General features: G+C 36.3%; 1 protein-coding gene across 2 annotated transcripts in view; it reads left to right on the forward strand.

The window, feature by feature from the left end:
* The window catches only part of LOC113066158 (phospholipase D1-like), a 29,384-nt gene extending 9,866 nt beyond the window's left edge, over window positions 1–19,518 (forward strand). For both annotated transcript variants that reach the window (XM_026237864.1, XM_026237865.1), the window contains exons 2-26: window positions 307–483; window positions 791–957; window positions 1,535–1,677; window positions 2,574–2,685; window positions 2,763–2,828; window positions 2,914–2,972; window positions 3,076–3,168; window positions 3,286–3,438; window positions 3,536–3,685; window positions 4,824–4,907; window positions 5,985–6,066; window positions 6,263–6,373; window positions 11,294–11,482; window positions 11,972–12,188; window positions 13,134–13,262; window positions 13,530–13,648; window positions 14,061–14,174; window positions 14,270–14,380; window positions 14,541–14,629; window positions 14,861–14,974; window positions 16,107–16,156; window positions 17,317–17,451; window positions 17,720–17,873; window positions 17,972–18,089; window positions 18,191–19,518. In XM_026237864.1, coding sequence (XP_026093649.1) covers window positions 339–483; window positions 791–957; window positions 1,535–1,677; window positions 2,574–2,685; window positions 2,763–2,828; window positions 2,914–2,972; window positions 3,076–3,168; window positions 3,286–3,438; window positions 3,536–3,685; window positions 4,824–4,907; window positions 5,985–6,066; window positions 6,263–6,373; window positions 11,294–11,482; window positions 11,972–12,188; window positions 13,134–13,262; window positions 13,530–13,648; window positions 14,061–14,174; window positions 14,270–14,380; window positions 14,541–14,629; window positions 14,861–14,974; window positions 16,107–16,156; window positions 17,317–17,451; window positions 17,720–17,873; window positions 17,972–18,089; window positions 18,191–18,415 — 3,129 coding nt within the window. In that variant the 5' untranslated portion in view covers window positions 307–338 and the 3' untranslated portion in view covers window positions 18,416–19,518. The remainder of the gene's footprint in view (window positions 1–306; window positions 484–790; window positions 958–1,534; window positions 1,678–2,573; window positions 2,686–2,762; window positions 2,829–2,913; window positions 2,973–3,075; window positions 3,169–3,285; window positions 3,439–3,535; window positions 3,686–4,823; window positions 4,908–5,984; window positions 6,067–6,262; window positions 6,374–11,293; window positions 11,483–11,971; window positions 12,189–13,133; window positions 13,263–13,529; window positions 13,649–14,060; window positions 14,175–14,269; window positions 14,381–14,540; window positions 14,630–14,860; window positions 14,975–16,106; window positions 16,157–17,316; window positions 17,452–17,719; window positions 17,874–17,971; window positions 18,090–18,190) is intronic.
* The last annotated feature ends 3,001 nt before the right edge of the window (window positions 19,519–22,519 follow it).

The raw sequence follows: 22,519 nt of genomic DNA on the forward strand, positions 1-22,519 counted from the left end.
TCTCAAACATTTTTGTGAACAGTTAAAAGGAAAGAGGAACTGGATGGTGGTTGCAGACTGCGGTCTGTTGTCCCCAATTTAGTTAACTTTTTTTCTGTTTTAGTTCTGAATGAGTTCCTCTAATTCGCATTCCAGCTTCACCAAAAACAAGGCAAAGCACACACATACACAAGTTTGTTTGACATTCTCATTGTGGAGACGATATTCAAACAATCCTATCTCATACCATTCCATGAAAGTTTGAAGGATTTATGTTTTATGACATCCTCATTTCTCATGTTAAACAAAGCGTTGTGTGTCTTAAAGGAGTGCCCTGGCCAGCAGGCCGATTGTTAGCCATGCTGCGACAGCAAGAACCCGCGGTCAGCACCCTGCATCTGGTGGCTAATGATATGACAGATATCATGGAGAACTTGGACACACGAGAACTCGACATTGGAGATGGGGAAGAGGAGTTTGACGGCCAGGACCCCAATAGGGCAGGTAAAAGAATCAAATAACAGCATAAAATCACTAAATACTCCAAATAAAATGTAAAAAATAAATAATTTTTAAAGAAACTAATAACTTTTTTTCAGCAAGGGTAGATTCAGCTATAAATATAAAACATAAAATACATGTATATTTTAAATTGCAATATTACTGTTTTACTGTTGTTTTGATTAAACAAACACAGCCCTTATCAGCATGAGAGACTGCTTATAAAAACTTTACTATCTTACTAACCCTAATCTTTTCAACAGGAGTGTATATAACTGTCCCAAATTAATTTGAAGTGTTTTGTCCACAGAAAACCGTATCCCCTTCTCAGCCGTGTATAAAACAATAGGCTTTAAAGAGCCCGGGGCGCGTGTATTTCTCACTGCGCTTCCCATCACCGCCAAAATCCTGGAGGTGGAACGCTTCACTTCTGCCCAGGATCGCTTCAACGTCACCGCCCAGAGAAGCGTCTCTAAGGTGAGATCTCCCACTCCCGCTCCCTTTCACCGAGTGTTAGTATGTGGGCTGAGGAGGTATAGTTGTTGCCCGGGAGATTTCGAGGTTTCCAAGGAAATTTACATGTTGCCCTGGAGATCTGGACACCATATACGAAAATACTTAGCACATGCAAAATCATTTTTCAGAAGAATAATGACAAAATAATGAATCTGATGGAAGCTTATCCCTCAGTTTCAGAAATAGTTTGTTAAAAGATTAAATGGCTGAAATCTTAAAGGAATAATTAATAATTTGCTTTGCATCCCGTCGTTCCAATTCCAAAAGCTGTTATTTTTGCTTTAGTTAATTTTTTAGCCTTTTCCACTTACTGTTGGTGGCAATATCTGTCAAAAAGACACAGTAAACGCACCATCAAAGTGATCCTTTTGTACGATATTCCAAGTATCCCAAAGCCGTATTATATTTCTTTTGGTCCAATTCCACATGTTTGTTGTTTAGAAAACAGCATACATGTTGAAAAGACATGAGGGTGAGTAAATCATAGCAGAAATGATTTAATCTATCCTTTTTTTCTAATGGTTGGTCATGCATCCAGTCCCTTCCTGCAGTGTTTAAGATAGAAATGAGACATGGAAACTTCTCCTGGTTGATCAAGAGGAAGGAGAAACATTTTATGGAGCTTCACAGGGAACTACGCACCTACAAGACCTTCCTCCGAATTCCATTGCCGTCCCGCAGGTAACCCGTTCTAAAATATGATGTAAATTTAATATATTTCAATTTTATATTTATATTACTAACATATATATGTGTGTGTGTATGTGTTTTATTATTTTTATATATATATATATATATATATATATATATATATATATATATATATATATATATATATATATATGTATGTATATGTATATATATGTATATGTATATGTATGTATATATATATGTGTATATATATATGTGTATATATATATGTATATATGTATGTATATATGTATATATATATATGTATGTATATATATGTATGTATATATATATATATGTATATATATATATGTATATATGTATATGTATATATATGTATATGTATATATATATATGTATATGTATATGTGTATGTGTTGTATAGATTATATTATATTAGGCTTTTTTTTTTTAATTAAAAAAAAATGTCAAACTTTTTTCTAAAGTTTGCTGAGTCTAAGGTATTATTATTATTATTATTATTATTATTATTATTATATATATTTTTTTTACAGATGTCTGTTATGCTCACCAATGCTAGTTTTATTAAAAAAAATACAGTAATAAAAACTGTGATATTGTGAAATATTATTTCAATTAAAAATAAATGTTTTATATTTTTAATATATTTTAAACCAATTTATACCTGTGTTGGCAAAGCTGGATTTTCAGCATCATTACTCCAGTCTTCAGTGTCACATGATCTTTCTCACATCATTGTAATATGATGATTTGGTGCTCAGGAAATATTTCTTCTTCTTATCAATGTTCAAAGGAACAGCATTTATTTGATCTAGGAGTATTTTGTTACTTTATAAATGTATTTTAATCAGTTTAATGCATCCTTGCTGTCTTGTGACAATCATAAGATCTCTTTCGGTCAATAGTCATGCAGAGCGGAGGCACACTATTAACAGAAACATTGAACGGAGCATACCAAGTCTACCCCGGGGAGGAGGCGAAGAACTGGCCAGGGAAGAGCAAGTGTCTAGTCGAAAAGTCAGTTTCCTGTTTCACTGTTGCACTACTGACAACTTCATATGATTGCTGTCTGACTAGTATGATTTCCTTTACAGAGACAACTTGAAGACTACTTGAATAAGCTGCTTAAAATGCCAATGTATAGAAGCTACCATGCAACAGTATGTGTATATTTGGATTTTGTACATTATATCAGTCCGTATGTTTCTTGAATTACATACATTAACAACCTGTTTTGTGCCATAGTTGGAATTCATCGAAGTGAGTCAGCTGTCCTTCATTCATGATTTGGGACCAAAAGGCTTGTAAGAGTCTTCATTTATTGGCTTTGAAGCCACTGAACTTTAAATAATTTTTTTATAGATATATTATTGCATTTTGTGACATTTTGCACTGTTAACTTCCCAGGGATGGCATGGTTCTCAAAAGGTCAGGGGGTCACCGTATTCCTGGACTGAACTGCTGTGGCCATAGTAAAATGTGCTACCGCTGGTCCAAACGGTCAGTCAAATTATACAGGATCACAAAACAATCACCATGTGACTTTCCCTGGTTTAAAATACGGTAAGATGATTTTCAAGTAAAGACCCTTTTCTTTCTTATTGTTGGTCTTTACAGGTGGATGGTGGTGAAGGACTCTTTCCTTGTCCTCATGAAGCCAGACTCAGGTGCCATCTCATTCGTCCTGCTAATGGATAAGGCTTTCGGCATCAAAATGGACACTAAAGACACTGAGACGAAGCATGGTGTCCGCATAGACAGTCTGTCCAGGTGTGTGAACTCACATGCTCACTAAGGCAATATGCAGTTGACATGCACCGTTTTTTTTTTTTTTTGATAAAGTGAAAGAGCTTTTTGCTTTTTGAAGGACTCTGGTGCTGAAGTTCACAAGTTACCGTCACGCCCGCTGGTGGGGGCAGGCCGTTGATGATTTTGTGCGCAAATACGGCAGCAATTTCCTTACGGGCCACCGCTTTGGTTCCTTCGCCAATGAACAGAAGAACATCCCATCGAAATGGTAAATATTGCTTTTTACATGCATCCGGTGACTAAAAAGATCATTTCATATCATAGTTGCTTTGAGATCGGTACTTTTGACTTGGGCCAATAAGCAGCCACCTAGCAACAACCTGGCAACCTCCAGTAAAACCTTTAAGACAGACAGGAACCGCTCACATTTTCTTCCGAAAATGTAAAATCCTAGCTTTAGTATTAAATTTGGGTTTTATGAAGCACACCAAAGAGAACTTTTAACTTAAAACCTTTAGTTTATGAAAATTTCCATTATTAAAACGTCATTATTAAACTTCATTTTAGCTTAAACTTAGCTTTTGCATAGGTTTTTATCATGTATATGTATATGTATGTGTATATGTATATTTATATATATATGTATATATATTTATGTGTATGTGTATATATATATATATATATATATATATATATGTATGTGTATATGTATGTATGTGTGTGTGTATATATATATATATATATATATATATATATATATATATATATATATATATATATATATATATATATATATATATATATATATATATGTATATATATATGTATATATATATATATATGTATATATATATGTATATATATATATGTGTGTATGTGTGTGTGTGTATGTAATGTCATATTATATTGATTACATTATATAGTATTACTTTTAGCTTTAGTTTTATATTAAATTATGTTAGCTATTATATTGTTTTGTGTTAGGTTATTATTTTTTTCGGCTAATATATTTCAAACCATACAGAAAAATCAATAATGCAGCTAGCAGAAGCAGGTCTCAAAGGTTTCTCAGAACAGATAAACATGTGAAAGCTTCAGCCGTCTGCCGCTGTGTCTTCGGGTGAGGCCTGTTTCACAGGAGTAACTTGAGAGAATGAGAGGGAAAGTGTAACCATAGACTGCATCCTCTTTTGACCCCGTGGAGAAGTGCGATAGTATCTAGGGCAGCAGCTTCACTTCTGGTCTGGGCAGATGATTTGTTGTTCATTGTTGCAGCATTAAGCCCTATTAGCATGCTTGTTCTCTGAATAATGAAAATGATGTAATTAAGTTTGAAAAACAGCGAGAGCGTGCTCTTGACACTATCAGCCTTACCCATTGATTTGACTGACTGAGTGTGTGTTCAGGTATGTGAATGGGAAGCAGTACATGGAGGACGTGGCGAATGCGCTAGAGGAGGCGGAGGAAGAGATCTTTATCACCGACTGGTGGTATGTTGAGATAAAACCTCATTCAGATTTCCTTTGGGTACTATTGATTTATTTTAGAAGTTATGCACCGATCAGATTAACTGCATTTATCCACAATAAATCTTCCCCTGGATTCTGAGAAAATCAATAACCTTGCTTCGTTCAGGATATTGAGTTCATTTCCTAAAGGGTTTCTTGGAAAAAGAAAACAAAAGAGACCATATAAGACAATCAAGTGTATTTGATGTTTAATATACACATGGAGCACAATCTAAAAATGTACATGATCATTGTAACATGTTGTGGAGGTCCATTTAAAAATTGTATATTATGATTTCCAGCAATGGAAAAGGTAATTGAACAGAATTACATCTTAAAGTCATTGGAAAATTATAGAAAAGTTTATGTATTAATAATTTATTATTGATGTTTTTGTTTTTTTTAATTAATTAAAAAAAAAAAAAAAAAAAAAAGTATTTACTTAAGTTGGATTCATTAAATTATTTCATATATATATATATAATATAATATAATATAATTAATATTAATATTAATATTAGAATAGGAAGTGTTACCAGGACTAAGACTTCCTGTGTTTTTGCATTTTTCTTTATTTTTTATTAGAACCTTTTATTAATTTAAATTAAAAAAATATTCTTATCCAGTAGCCCTATATGACTGAAGAAGTTATGGAAGGTGTGAGAACTGGGGTGGAAGAGATGTATTGCTTATTGCTTTGTCCTGTCATAACAATTAGGCCATGAGATGAGAGAAAAGTCCATAGAAAGGTAGTAAAAAACAGAGAAAGATAGTTGTATTCTTTGTATGCACCCTCTCAGAGGGCACCTCCAGCTGGGAGCAATGGCCAAACGGATCTGTTACCTTTATGAGACAGATGCCTGGTGCTGTGTTACAGCATCACTCAGTCATCGCACCAGACATCCTGCAAGTGTGAGATTCGAGTGTGTGTGTGTGCACTTTTCCCCTAGCTTAATACGTTTTAATTTATGTAGGTGACAGTGAGACTAGACGTTGATGCATATTTGATTTAACAAATGCTTCCCCTGCTGATGAGGTCTCCTCTGTGTGTCACGGCAGGCTGAGCCCTGAGATCTTCCTCAAGAGGCCTGTCGTTGAGGGAAACCACTGGAGACTCGATTCCATTCTGAGACGGCGAGCGGTGAGTTAATCCAACCGATAGCTGTGATGAAACTGCTATCCATCTGTGGCTTTACTGCACCAGCAATAAAACCTTCCCATTGACTGTTCTCACGTAATAATTTACACTTCAGGGTGTTTTCTGTTTTCTTAGTAATATATTAATATTGACTGGCGGATTTGCTGTACTGATTATCAAGAACTGTTTGTTCTTGCAGCAAAAAGGTGTGCGGATCTTTGTGATGTTGTACAAGGAGGTGGAATTGGCTCTTGGCATAAACAGCGAATACAGCAAACGGACACTACAACAACTTCACCCAAATATCAAGGTGAGATGGTAATAGTCAGTTCATGAATTAGCCCTCATGAAGCTACAGCTGTTTGGTTACCAACAGGTAATCATTTTTTTTTATTAAATTAAATTACCAACAGGTAATTAATGACTACAAAGCCATTGGATATTAAAATGAAACCTATAGGAGCATTTTTTTTAGTTGACAAATTGCAGATTTTTGTGTGTGTGTGAAAAAAGTACAGGTGGACCTTATAATGCCAATAATATATTTGTAAAATATTTAGATATTTTTAAGAATACCATTAATGGGCCCACTTTATATTGAGGGCCCTTAAAAGGATAGTTCACCCAAAAATCTAAATTATGTCAAAAATAACTGTCATGTCGTTCCAAACCCATGAGACCTCTGTTCATCTTCGGAACACAGTTTAAGATACTTTAGATTTAGTCCGAGAGCTCTCAGTCCCTCCATTGAAGCTGTGTGTACTGTATACTGTCCATGTCCAGAAAGGTAAGGAAAACATCATCAAAGTAGTCCATGTGACATCAGAGGGTCAGTTAGAATTTTTTGAAGCATCGAAAATTAATTTTGGTCCAAAAATAGCAAAAACGACTTTATTCAGCATTGTCTTCTCTTCCGTGTCGTGAACGAGTCAGTCTTTTATTCATTATCTGGCTCGGCTCGGTGTTCATCATCCGTTCTCTCTTCACAGCAGTTCAGTCAGTGTACCGTTTGAGTAAATGAATTACTCCGCGATATTGGTTTGTTGTAACTCAGAGGAAGTGTCAGCCACATTAAAAAAGTTATCAGCTTAAGTAATTTGTGGATTAATGCGTATTAGAGACGCGAACCGTTTAAAACTATTCAGTTTGATTTGGTGAACTGGTTCAAAAAGATCCGGTTACATCGAATGATTCATTCGCGAACCGGACATCACAAATTGCTTTATTTTGAACTCTCTCACAACAGACACGGAAGAGAAGTATGGAGTTAGAATTGTGTCTTTATTACATGCGAGAAAATAAAAGATCTGAGAGAAAAAAAAAGTTTGAGAGAAAAAGTTATCACACTGATAGCAAAAAAACATTTCATGAGAGAAAAAAGAATATTTGAGAGAAAAAGTTTTCATGCCAATAGCAAAAAATAATAATATTTGAGACTAAAAAAAAGTTTTGAAAGAAAGTATTTTCTCATAGAACATAAAAAAATATACATTTGAATTTTTTAAAATTATTTCTGAGAAAAAAAATCTCTCTCAAAATACTTTGAAAACAACTCTCAAATATATATTTTTTGCTATCAGTGTGAAAATATTTTCTCTAAAAAAAAAAGTGTTTCTCTCGAAACGCTTTTCTTTGCTCTTGATGCAATTTCTTGCTCTCGTGTCAGGATTTTGCTTTCACTGTGAGAATTGTGTCATGGGCGGGGCCACGTTCCTATTGGCCAGTCGGGTGAGCATCGTCTTGTCTTGGGAGTCGAACTGAATCATTACACCACTGTTCGGTTCACCTGCATAGATGCCGCCTCTGCCTTATGGCTAGTTGAGTTGAGCACGGACACTCCAATGTTTGGGTAAGATGATGACACACAGCTGGCTGAGCAAGTTCAGTATCCCTGAAGATTAAACATTAAAAAATAGCACTCATATTCATGAATTTATGTGTATTATATTATTTGCTTGCTAATCGCCAGTGCTTTAAGTGGCCCAAAAGAGGTGCCGGTACTCTATATATATGTTTTTTTTATGACTCCCCTCATCCCCACTGTAAAAAGAAAAAAAACATAAAAAACAATGACAGTTGTAACAGTGCATAAATCAGATCTTAACTCTAATGAGCTTAAACTTATTTTTGTACACAGTGCCCGAACTGTCAATCACTCCTGTACGCGTGCGTCACTGACTGTCCTCATCGCAGCTGCAGCTGCAGCAACTTGCGCTCTCTTCATCAAGCTTTAAAACAAAAAGGGGAAAAACGGTCATATTGTCTTTGTGCATATGGATTAATTAGATAAATAAATAAATCAATTCGTGCCTAGCCGCCTACGGTATTTTTGTTTAGAACTTAAAGAAAAGATGCTGCAGCCAATGAGCAGCCGGCGGGGGCTGGTTGCAGGACGACTCAACCTCCGCAGACAGTTTTTATTGTTTATCAGACAATAACTACTCAAGATTTTGCTTTAGTATCATTTTCGGGACAATTAGGGCCAGATTCAGGATTCTGGACAACAGTTTAGATTTCGGGACTGTCCCGAATTTTTCGGGATGTCTGGTCACCCTTCCTGAAAGAGCTGCTGCATTACTTCATTAGCTTGCGTCTGACCTGCAAAGATATCACACAGACTTGGTAAATATTCAGTCAGTGAGTAATCTGATTCTGACTGTTCTGCTCTTATAATAATCAGAGTCTGAAGCCAGGAGAGCATTGATGTTGTTCACTGTCTTTGAGTATCATAGAACTGAGTGTTCGCGTATCACACATTTTCTCCGGCCACGTTGAGTTGTATATAGCTAAATATACAGTAAGTAAATATAGTATATAGTAAATATAGCTCTTGAGCGTACCACCACCTCTCCGTGCGCCCAGAATGTGCTTGTAGCGTACCGGTACGCTCATTTGGACATTTGTTTTAATAAAGGTTTTAATCTTTTGCCTGCGCTGCCGCTTTTCAGAGCGCCCTTCACAATGCAAGCTTCATATTTCGTCTCACCGAGAGCAGAGACTACATTTACCCACAAACCCTTGAGTTTCACTAGTGAAAAGCACATGCGATTGCATCGCTTCTCCCGCTGTCAATTACTTCTCAACGTGGCCGGAGAAAATGTGTGATACGCGATCACTCAGTTCCATGATACTCAAAGACAGTGAACAATATCAATGCTCTCCTGGCTTCAGACTCTGATTATTATAAGAGCAGAACAGTCAGAATCAGATTACTCACTGACTGAATATTTAACAAGTCTGTGTGATATCGTTGCAGGTCAGACGCAAGCTAATGAAGTAATGCAGCAGCTCTTTCAGGAAGGGTGACCAGACATCCCGAAAAATTCGGGACAGTCCCGAAATCTAAACTGTTGTCCAGAATCCCGAATCTGGCCCTAATTGTCCCGAAAATGATACTAAAGCAAAATCTTGAGTAGTTATTGTCTGATAAACAATAAAAACTGTCTGCGGAGGTTGAGTCGTCCTGCAACCAGCCCCCGCCGGCTGCTCATTGGCTGCAGCATCTTTTCTTTAAGTTCTAAACAAAAATACCGTAGGCGGCTAGGCACGAATTGATTTATTTATTTATCTAATTAATCCATATGCACAAAGACAATACGACCGTTTTTCCCCTTTTTGTTTTAAAGCTTGATGAAGAGAGCGCAAGTTGCTGCAGCTGCAGCTGCGATGAGGACAGTCAGTGACGCACGCGTACAGGAGTGATTGACAGTTCGGGCACTGTGTACAAAAATAAGTTTAAGCTCATTAGAGTTAAGATCTGATTTATGCACTGTTACAACTGTCATTGTTTTTTATGTTTTTTTTTCTTTTTACAATGGGGATGAGGGGAGTCATAAAAAAAACATATATATATGCTATAATAGAGTTCCGGCACCTCTTTTGGGCCACTTAAAGCACTGGCGATTAGCAAGCAAATAATATAATACACATAAATTCATGAATATGAGTGCTATTTTTTAATGTTTAATCTTCAGGGATACTGAACTTGCTCAGCCAGCTGTGTGTCATCATCTTACCCAAACATTGGAGTGTCCGTGCTCAACTCAACTAGCCATAAGGCAGAGGCGGCATCTATGCAGGTGAACCGAACAGTGGTGTAATGATTCAGTTCGACTCCCAAGACAAGACGATGCTCACCCGACTGGCCAATAGGAACGTGGCCCCGCCCATGACACAATTCTCACAGTGAAAGCAAAATCCTGACACGAGAGCAAGAAATTGCATCAAGAGCAAAGAAAAGCGTTTCGAGAGAAACACTTTTTTTTTTAGAGAAAATATTTTCACACTGATAGCAAAAAATATATATTTGAGAGTTGTTTTCAAAGTATTTTGAGAGAGATTTTTTTTCTCAGAAATAATTTTAAAAATTTCAAATGTATATTTTTTTATGTTCTATGAGAAAATACTTTCTCTCAAAACTTTTTTTAGTCTCAAATATTATTATTTTTTGCTATTGGCATGAAAACTTTTTCTCTCAAATATTCTTTTTTCTCTCATGAAATGTTTTTTTGCTATCAGTGTGATAACTTTTTCTCTCAAACTTTTTTTTTTCTCTCAGATCTTTTATTTTCTCGCATGTAATAAAGACACAATTCTAACTCCATAGAGAAGACAATGCTGAATAAAGTCACAGTTTTTGCTATTTTTGGACCCAAATATATTTTCGATGCTTCAAAAAATTCTAACTGCCCCTCTGATGTCACATGGACTACGTTGATGATTGTTTTATTACCTTTCTGGACAGGGACAGTATACCGTACACACGGCTTCAATGGAGGGACTGAGAGCTCTCGGACTAAATCTAAAAAATCTTAAACTGTGTTCCGAAGATTAATGGAGTTGTCACAGGTTTGGAACGACATGAGGGTGAGTTATTAATGACATAATTTAGATTTTTGGGTGAACTATCCCTTTAACTACCATGTACTTGCATTTAGATTAATCATTCGATACTGTGAACCTATTGTGTTTTTATGTTTTTTACATTGTACTTCTATTCAAAAAGATTCAAAGCGAGTGAAATCAAAATGGTGTAATTAATTCATTAGACTGACTCATAAGGATACACCTGTTGCAAACTCTAAAAAAAAAAAAAACTAAATCTGACGGAATTGCATAAGGACTTTCTGACTTTATTTCCTAGCTATGACAGTTTTTTTGGTTTTTGGTTTTTTTTTTGCAAAATGTTTCTTTTTTGAAGTGAAGACTTCTAACAAACTTCTTTTCTCAGGTAATGAGGCATCCTGATCATGTCTCCTCTTCCGTGTACCTGTGGGCGCATCATGAGAAGATTGTAGTCATTGATCAATCGGTGGCTTTCGTGGGAGGCATTGATCTGGCGTACGGGCGCTGGGATGATAAGGAGCATCGGCTGACCGACATTGGAAGTGTTACCAGAACTCTTCCTATGTCTGCAGAGGTTTGGGACATCTCGTATTTTGATTTTATGACATACTGGCAATGTTATTTATATATTTATATGCTATTATATACCTATTAATATTTTAAATTGACTTTAATTTTAATATTTCATATACATATATATATATATATATATATATATATATATATATATATATATATATATATATATATATATATATATATATATATATATATATATATATATATATATATATATATACACACACATATACACACACACACACACACACACACACACACACATACACACATATATATATATATATATATGTATGTGTGTGTATGTGTATATATGTGTATATGTATGTATATGTGTAGTTGCTTTAATTAGTTTTAATTAACAATAACATTCCATTCTGAATGCCCTGTTCATTTTAGACATTCAATCTTAAATTACTTGTGATTTATGAGTTCACAATTGAATAAAGGAAGTACTTACTTGATGTCCTACTATGTGTCACAGAAAGCTTCTGAAGGCTCTGCTGCTATGGCCTCGCAGTCAAACGCGCCCAGCATTGTGCAAACTAATGGCAAAAATGTGCCTGTTGACACAGCGGACCAGCCGAAACTAAAAGGACGGGGGAAGACCAGGAGGACCCGATTCAGCATCCGCAGGCACCTGCAAAAACACGGGCTGGCGCCTGCAGACAGCGTGAGCAGCACCGAGAGCTCTGAAGAAAGTGAGTACGAGTACGCCTCCGTTTCTGGAGCGCTGGCGAATGCAGACTAGTGACACGTTACTGATCTAAACTCCCACATTCAGCTGTTATCACACTGCACGGCTGATTTTTCTAATGCTCACTGACAGCTCTTTCATATGACTGACCGGCTTATGCAATGATTTACAGTGTTTACCATAAGTGCAGAAAAACATGAATCATTAACATTTTAATTGAGGCTTGTGAAACAGTTCTGAGTTTAAGATGAGGACTGCATGTGATATCAAAATGTGTTGTTAGAAAATATGCTCATGAATGTTTTAGTCTAGAATCTATATTCATGTTCAAAAACTCTTTTTCACTCACGTTTTCCATAACACGCTTTTTAAGAGGGTTGATTTGGTTATAAAGATGCCCATTTTCTTTAGGTTATTCTAACAGTATTTGCAGTCACCAAAATTTGATCCCTCTTAAATGGATTGAGCTGAGGGTTTCCATGCCCTCCTGCTTGTGCCCAAGTGGTGAGTAAGAAGCAGGCTTGGGTGAGACGTTTCAGCTTTGGACTCTGTCAGAGGTTGCCCGTAATTCTGATCCTGAATGGTTTTGTTGTAAAGCGCTATTTTATGAGTCGAAGGGCAACTATTTGAAGTGCTCAGAGTCCAAGCACTGTGTGGTTTGCTGTGTTTCAACACTCATCTGGAGGAGTCTGCAAAAATACGATCTGTCTAAGAGGCAGAATATCCGAAGCTTGCACATTCCAAGCATGTTAGTTTGGACTGATGTTGATAGCTCAACAGTGTGAAAGCATGGATTGTTTCCAGAAGTTGTTGGAAGTTGAAAAAGCTTGGGTTGAGTTTGGGTTGATGTATGTTTAATATATATTATATAATATATATAAATGATTTTTGTGATTTATTTGCTGAATAAATCCTTTTTTTCTCTCTCTCTCTGTGTCACTCTTATTAGAGACTGAAACAGCACAGGAACTGCAAGCAGATGTGATTGGTCTGATGGGGAACACGCGGTTCTGGCATGGCAAAGATTACTGCAACTTTGTTCATAAGGACTGGATCCAGTTGGATAAACCTTTTGATGGTGAATTATTGGATTTTTTTATAAATAAGTGTTTATTGGTTTTAAAATATTTTTTTGTTTATATAAATACAATGCAATACATAAATGTGTTATCCATACGATATTCATATTATACATGTTTGCAACAATATTCAAAATGTAAAATGTTTGCATTTTAACATGCTTTTAAATTAAACCGTAAATGTAAAGTTGTTTAAAAAGTGTTTTTTTCAATTCAAATTAGTTAAATTTAAATGAATTATTTTCTGTATTATACTCTTTATGCAGATTTCATCGACAGGCACACAACTCCCAGAATGCCTTGGCATGACATCGCATCGGTGGTTCATGGGAAAGCAGCCAGAGATGTTGCACGGCACTTCATTCAGCGCTGGAATTTCACAAAGGTGAGAAATCTAGCATTGGCATCATTTAGCGCAAAATGTCTTCATTCTATCTCTCAATATTTTAGTTTTCTTTATTGTGGATAGTTGACATAATATTACTGATCTATAATGTTTTTAACTGGTCAGCATTTTTTCACCATTTTTGCCTATGTATTTCCATTAGTTTTGAGGTGTAAGAAATTTACTTTTAAATGTACAAATATTCCACAGTCCTTTTTTATATATTTGGTAAAACCTGCATGCATAGTTAAAATGGAATTAGTTTGAATTGTTTTGGCTAATGCATAACATTTCACGCCACAAGACATTTCAATTTCTTAAAAGTATTTCTTGTCAGCGTCTGTGCTGATGACTAAAATCATAAACATGGCTTTCAATTTATGTTTGTATTTGGATTGCCACCTTGTTTCAGATCATGAAGCCCAAATACAGGTCCTTGTCGTACCCATACCTCCTTCCTAAATCTCACACTACTGCGAATGAGATCAAGTATCTGGTCCCTGGCTGCACCCAGACTAATGTCCAGGTACAATATTTATGTAAAAATCAATATTCCATTCAAATCTTCTACAGACAAATACCACATACAGTGTTCATAATGCTAATTCTCTCTTTAATTAGCTGTTGCGATCTGCCTCGGACTGGTCAGCAGGAATAAAATACCACGAGGAGTCGATTCATACGGCTTACGTCAACGTAATTGAAAACAGCAAACACTATATTTACATAGAGGTTTGTGGCACAAAATACATATACTCAGTTCTCTAAATGTGTTCATTTTATAGCCTCACTGTTGAGGTATTTGTTGCTAACCACAGAGATTGTGGCTTTAGCATATAATGGATGTCTTATATTAGCCTTTCAGTGAGTAAATGTGTGTTTCCTCTTTCAGAACCAGTTTTTCATAAGCTGTGCGGACAACAGAGTCGTTCACAATAAAATCGGAGATGCCATTGCCAAGAGGATCATAAAAGCATATCGGTGAGCTGTGTTTAATAAGCATCAAAATCTTCTTAAATGAAACACTTGTAAATCATTAAGGCATGTGGAAAATTGTTTGTCTAAATACAAAAAGGTGTTCTTTATTGGTGGATCCATAGCCAGCCATGAATAGATAGACTGTGTAACGCCATACTTAAACTGTCTTTCATATTTAAATCTTTTACTCTAAACATAGCAAGTGATCTCATGTCCTTTCTTTCTGGTTCACAGGGATGGTAAAAAGTACCGTGTGTATGTGGTGACACCACTGCTTCCTGGGTTCGAGGGGGACATCAACACTGGAGGAGGCAGTGCCATACAGGCAGTCATGCATTTCAATTACAGGTAACGCTAAATATTAAGATCGGAGTATCGTGTAGAAAGAACATTTCCTTAGTGTATCTATACAGGTGCATTTCAATAAATTAGAATGTCGTGGAAAAGTTCATTTCAGTAATTCAGCTCAAATTGTGAAACTCATGTATTAATGTGGTTTAAGTCTTTGGTACTTTTATTGTGATGATTTTGGCTCACATTTAACAAAAACCCACCAATTCACTCTCAACAAATTACAATTTTTTTATAAGACCAATACAATTTATTTTATTTTTTTATTGAACTGTTGGCCATCTGGAAAGTATGTTCATTTACTGTACATGTACTCAATACTTGGTCCATTCCTTGTGAAGAATTCTTGAATCGATTTTGCTTGACAATCCTCATAAGGCTGCGGTTCTCTCGGTTGGTTGTGCATCTTTTTCTTACACACTTTTTCCTTCCACTCAACTTTCTGTTAAGATGCTTGGATACAGCACTCTGTGAACAGCCAGCTACGTTGGCAGTGAATGTTTGTGGCTTGTCCTCCTTGTGAAGGGTGTCAATGATTGTCTTCTGGACAACTGTCAGATCAGTAGTCTTCCCCATGATTGTGTAGCCTAGTGAACCAAACTGAGGGACCATTTTGAAGTCTCAGGAAACCTTTGCAGGTGTTTTGAGTTGATTAGCTGATTGGTGTATCACCATATTCTAATTTAAGGTTGGGTTGTTGGGTTTTTGCTAAATGTGAGCCAAAATCATCACCATTAAAAGAACCAAAGACTTAAACTACTTCAGTCTGTGTGCACTGAATTTATTTAATACATGTGTTTCACAATTTGAATTGAATTACTGAAATAAATGAACTTTTCCACGACATTCTAATTTGAGATGCACCTGTACTACAATACTTCATTCTGTATAGGTTGAATAAATTGATATAAAGTGACAAGAAATTTATTTATTTATTTTTTGTGGTAAGAGCTTTTCTTGTATCGAAGACAGCACATTCCTTACGTTTATCTATAAAATTGAAAATAATATTCTAGCTGGCAGTAAATAGTTATGTATCACATAAAAAGGAAGTGTTTAATTAAATGAATTTATTAAAAAAAAAATTTAATTGTGCCCTTTTTTTAAATATATTCTCATGTTTGTGCAGGACCATGATTAGGGGAGACTGCTCCATTATCTCTCAGCTGAAGAAAGAAAGTGAGTAGAGAGAGATGTAAATAAATACCCATAAATGTTTAATCTGTGAAGGGTTTATCCGTCATTCTTCAGAAGATCTGGCTCATACATTAACCAGATGTTCTTCCTTGAGGTTTCTGTGAAGGTTCTGTGGTTGACCCATCCTGTACAGGCACTTCGAGACCTATATGGTTTTCTGTATCCACCGTTTTTGAAAAATGAATGGCTCTGTTGTTTTTATTTGATGGGTTTCGGTGTCAAAGGAGAGGCTCAAACAGACAAGAGCAAGAAAACAAGTATTTCCTGAAGTGCTAACCTTTCACCTATAAAGACTTTAGGTATCCTGTTCCAAGAACTACACCGTAATGGACAATAATAGATCATTGTGTCTTATATGCTCAAACACGTTTGCTTTAGTTGTAGCTTATATAAGCGAAAACTGTAATAACCCATGAAGTGTCTTACATTTCTTAATGTAGCTTTAATAACACTAGATCTTGCAGAAGCCTTAAGTGCATTAAAACACAACAGTGCCCTCTTGTGGTTCTTAATTCATAGCAAAAGACTAAGTTACAGTCCTTTAGTTGTGAAAGACCTGGTGAAGTATGAAATGTGTAGGTGTTTTTATCGAGCAACATCTATGGTGGATAATAGTCCAAAAGAACATTTTTAGTTTTAGCTGTAAAGCAGCTCTACGGAAGAAGAATAGTTTTCATTGTTCAGCTTAGTTCAGTACAGTGTTGATTCTGTTCAGTAACAATGTCAGTTGTGAAATAGTTTGAAAAATGTACAAAAGTTAAATATAATTTTATGGGATTGTTTTAACCAAAATAAATAAAAATGTCTCAATTATAAGTATATAGAAAAAAATACAATTTATGATTGCTGAATAGTTTTCTCATTTTAGAAATTTAGTTACTTTCCTTTTTTTTATAAATGGTAGTTTTTCACTTTCATTTTTAGTTGTATTATTTTAGTGCAAGTTAAACTTATATATATATATGCACGCACGCACACACACAAAATATTTTTATGTGTTCCACGGGTGAATAAGTTATTTAGGGTAAATGACACAATGTTTATTTTTGGCTGAACTATTCCTTGTAAACGTCAAATGAAAACGGAAAATTAATGTAGAAAAAAACCAAATCCATTTGCTGTCTCTGTATCTGTCTCTGCAGTGGGTGATCAGTGGATGAATTACATCTCACTTGGGGGTCTGAGGACCCACGCTGAGCTGGAGGGAAGGCTGGTGACTGAACTTATATATGTGCACAGCAAGATGCTTATTGCAGACGACAACACTGTCATCATTGGTGAGTAAAAATAGATATTCGCAGAAAGGCAAAATGCATAATGACCGTGGTATCCTCTGTACACTTGCTAATAGAAATTGTGGCAAACTGCTGTCATAATTTGTGGTGATGTGAAGTAAACTGTTTATATCACAGAATGACAGAGATTAAATGCCTCCTCCTGCCGTTAAGATGTAGTATTGTAGTCCAAATGTCTCTAATATAAATCTTTAATGCATTTTCAGTACTTTCTTCATAATAATCAAAAAATGTATTATGCATCTAACAGGATCTGCAAATATTAATGACCGGAGCATGCTGGGTAAGAGAGACAGTGAGGTGGCTGTCATTTATGAGGATATTCACACTGTGACGTCAGTGATGGACGGTCAGGAGTATCAGGCGGGGCGTTTTGGATTGAGTCTGCGGCTGGAGTGTTTCAGGTTCAGGACTCATTCAAGTCTGTTTCTTGCATTTTAGCATTTTTAGAAACATCCAAATAAGGTTCAAAGACGTCTTCTGTTTCCTTTGAAATCAAAAGGATGATTCTTGGCGCCAACACTGATGACAGCATTGATGTGACGGACCCTATCAGTGACCAGTTTTACAAGGAGGTGTGGATGACCACCGCTGCCCGCAATGCAACCATCTACCAGAAGGTCGGCTTAACCTTTTCACACACAACTTCTCTCTGTCTGTCTACGGTTCATAATTAAATGCATAAGCTGAAGCCTAACTGAAACTTCTCCATCTCCTCCAGGTGTTCCGCTGCTTGCCATCCAGTGATGTTCGGTCAATTTTGGAGTTGGATGGCTTTCTCTCTAAGCCTGGTTTGGAGAAAGAGGACCCTGCACGTGCTCAAGAGGAGCTGAAGAAGATTCGAGGCTTCCTTGTCCAGTTCCCTCTCCAGTTCCTCAGCGAGCAGAACCTTCTGCCACCCATGGGATCAAAAGAAGCCATGGTGCCCATGGACGTGTGGACGTGAGAGAACCTGCCCACATCACGCAAATAAAATAGACACTTCTGATCCAGAAAATGAGATCTGGAGGAGCTTCAGCCATGGGATGTTTACCCACTTGGAGTCAAGGAGACCAGACTGGTTTGCTTTGTCTGTTTGAAGCTTGATTGTTTATATAGTCTAACACTATGCAACTAATACTAGTTTTTATGAACTTTTCTCATAAATCCTATAAAATGGTGATATGGATGCTTTTGTGAAGTCTTTAGTGTCCTCTGACACTTGATTGGATATTGGATATTATTTTCTTGTTCATGATTATTGCAAGGTTTTGTGCTCTGTAACATGCTCTGAATATGTATTATTCTCTGCATTTAAGTGCCAACTATGTCTGCGTGACTTTAGTCTCTTTTCTCTATATGAAGTGAATACATTCCTTGTGTACTATATATCTCGAGATACTTTATTGGTCTGTGATAGTGGACATGGTCCATTAATTGTTGCTTTCCTATGGTACAAATTGCCATGTTTTGGTGGCCTTATTTGTTTACTGTCTTCTTAATGCTAGGTATGAACTAAAATCCACCAAAGCACTTTTCTATTATGAAACCAAGTTGATTTTATAGGAATAACATGCTAGTATTCAGCATGTTGTACAGTATACTGTACATTTTGGATAAGAATGAACTGTATACTGTACAACATGCTATGCCTGTAGCTCTAATGTAGTTTACAAACCGTTCTGGAAGTAATGAAACCACTGATCATCACAATCCATTTAGAAGTACTGAATCAACTACATCTGCTACGGTTTAAATAACCTGTCAGGATATCCATGTCACTGTAGAGATTGCAGCATGTGTGTTCTGCATTCTGAATATGAAGCAAGTATCTTCTAACAGTTGTTAGTCAATCACTCACATGTCTGCACTGTTGACTGTGTATCTGCACATTTATAGTAGTTCAGAAACTGATTCCTGTTCTCTTTACGTTTTCTTTTCCTCGTGTCTTTTCACTCCCTTTTTTCCCCACCATGAATTGCATTTTTGCACAAAATATGTATCGTTGGGATGTTTATGAAACATGTGAATTGATGTTATACAGATGATTAAACCATGATTTTCACACTACTGCGTCATCTGTAGGTGGATCTATCTGTCTGTCTGTTTATCTGTTTACAATACCTTTCTGTCTATCTATCTGTACATGACTGGGTTATCCATTAGTTCAATATTATGTATTTCTGTCTATCTATCTATCATCTGGCTTTGTATATATCTTTCTACAGTATCTATCTGTCAGTCTGTCCATTTGTTTAACTGTGGTTTTCTATCAATTTGTCTATCATTTATATGTCTGTCTATATATTTATCTCTGTAGTATCTGTCTATTTATCTATCCATGTGCTCTGTCTGTCTGTCAGTCTGTCTATTATCAAGAGTGTTGATACACTGCTCAGACGGTTGATTGGAACATCATGTCTGTTCTGCTGCTGACTGTGTGTGTGTGTGTGTGTGTGTGTGTTTCTGTGTGTCTCGGGGGTGTCTGATAATGACTGAATGTGTGAACACTGTCTTACTGTCTCAGTAGTCTGTGTGGGAGTGTGTGGTGTGTTCATGTGTTTCTTTGGGATATGTACAGCTGTCACGTTCCCTGCAGACTGTTGTCTGTGAGCTACAGCTGAGCAACAGTCCCCGATACAATCTCCTGACCTTTGACTTACCTCTCACATAGTACATGTATCACCTCATTCGGCGTCACATGGGAGAAACTCACCAGTGCAATTAGGAAGCTATAAAACCTGATGAGTGAGTTTGGAATCTTTAATCTCACGTACAAATATTACATTTCACTGTCAAATTAGCTGCAGTGTCAGTGTATAAATGTTCTGTTATTAGGAGGGTATAATAACTGGCCTCAGGTTTGCCTTTAGGTCTCTGTTTTTGTGGAAAACAAGTCCATACACAGTGACATTTCTGTCTGACTGAAAAGAATTGAGAAAGAGAGATCAAGGCCAGGATTACTACAAAAGCATGTCGTCTTCTGCTCAAGCTCATGCACGTCTGAAAATTGTTTCTAAAATCCTCACATGTGCCTGTAAGCCTTTTTTGTTACAATAAAAAAGTCAGATTGTTTTTTAACAAGTTTAAAATGTGGCAAGGTGTTTAAATATATTGATTTGAAAACGTATTTTTTTATTTTGTTATTCGCATCCACATGACGCTGTGTCAAGAACTTCACATTTATTGTAAAAGGCCTGATTAACCGGGAATCCACAAATGAAAATATCCACAGGTTGCATAACCACGGGTTTCACTCCTAATAAATATCTCTGAACATACGCGTGCCTGACGCAGTCATTCCAGCAATGTGTTTAATGATATGTGCACTAGTGTGAATCATATTGTTCTGCTAATGCTATTAGCTAATCCACTGTCCATTACACAGGGGAAGAAAGATAATCGCCCTTTTCCTCAAATCTTCAGAGAAAATCTAAACAACAGCGACAATGATGAATGGAAGCAAATCTGGTTTGAAGGCATGTAATGTGATCAGGCTAAGCCACACAAATACAAAGAACCTTATCCATAAACGCAGGCTATTGCACAAACCAATGCAATGGGGCTGACTGCACTGTCAGCACAAAACATTTTCTCACAGGCAGTGCAAATACTGAAAGTGCTGTTGCAACAGATAGCGCTTTAATACACAAGAACCCAATCAGGTTTTCAAGTACGCAAAAATGGCCTGTTTTTACAGGCAAAAGTCACTGAGGAACAAAGCCGTCTTGTGGCAAATAGCAAAGAGGAATGAGAGAAATGTAGCACACATAGCAGAGTCTGTGCTGATAAGATGAAAGCTGTTGCGCAAGGGAGACTTCACACTGGCTGAATGCTTGACAGGGATCCACTCTGGGGATACATGGATTTTTACAAACAAGATGTTGTGGGAAAAGCTTTAAAAAGGCACAGAGTATAATCGCAAGACTCCTTTAAGGCACATTTGTGTGCATTTTTACATAATCTCTAAAAAAAAACTGTCAGTTCTGGCAGAATAACTTAGATTTTGAGTTCCCCCATCAAGCACAAAATGCCTTCAGTGTAATTAATATCCCCATTCAATTAATCTGAATGAATAATTCCACACATTCACCACTAGATGGAGCACTATTAATTAAAGCACTTTCATTCATTTGTAGATAAAGATAGATAAACTGATAGACAGATAGATCAATGTATAGAAAGATACTGTAGACAGACAGATAGATAGACATATTTATAGAAAGACAAACATATGGATGAATTGATATAGGCTACATCTATACAATGGAATAGATGGACGGGCAGACAGACACAAAGAATAGGACCTAGGCCTATATTATATTATATGTGACCTATATGTTATATTATATAGGATATATTAATAGATAGAAAAATAGACAGCACAAGTACATCTGCAAGATGTCTGTTAAAGATCGCTTAGTCTGGAAAGCATCTGCTGTGTAAACATCTGATAGACGTCTTTAAATGTCAGTTTTAGATACATTGTGAATCATAAACATCTTACAGATATCTTTTAAACATCAGTTTGACATCCGACAAGAAACTATATTGCAGAGGAACAAACACTGCAAAAAAAAAAAAAAACCCTCTTGCAGATATATTTTCAGACATCAAATAGACATCTCTGTGATGTACGTGTGCTATCAAGGAAACCAATGTGAAATGATGCCGAGCTCATAGCACTGAATGGGACTGCCGTTATGACAGAGAGGATGTTTTGTGCCCAGGCGAATGCGAGAGGAAGGTGGTGTGGGGGAAGGTGATGTGTTTTATAAATTGTGCTGCTTACATAAACGGAAGGTGAAAGGAAACATGTTTTTTGTGGCTTGTCTCACTCACTGTCTGAAATGTGGCTTCCTGTTTCTGACTGCTCTTACACATTAAAAGCTGCTCAGTGCATGAACATAATCACAACAACAACAGCTATATTATCTGCAACAAATTTAAGTAGTGGGTTTCCGTTTGCTCTCCTAATTCAAGGGAGTAGGTATGTGGTTTCTAAGGTGTTCTGGGAGATTTTAAGATTTTTATATTGGTTGCTAGTGTGATAGTAAGTGGTTGCTAGGGT

Source organism: Carassius auratus, chromosome 49 (assembly GCF_003368295.1).
Source record: "Carassius auratus strain Wakin chromosome 49, ASM336829v1, whole genome shotgun sequence".
In the NCBI taxonomy this organism is placed as follows: domain Eukaryota; kingdom Metazoa; phylum Chordata; class Actinopteri; order Cypriniformes; family Cyprinidae; genus Carassius; species Carassius auratus.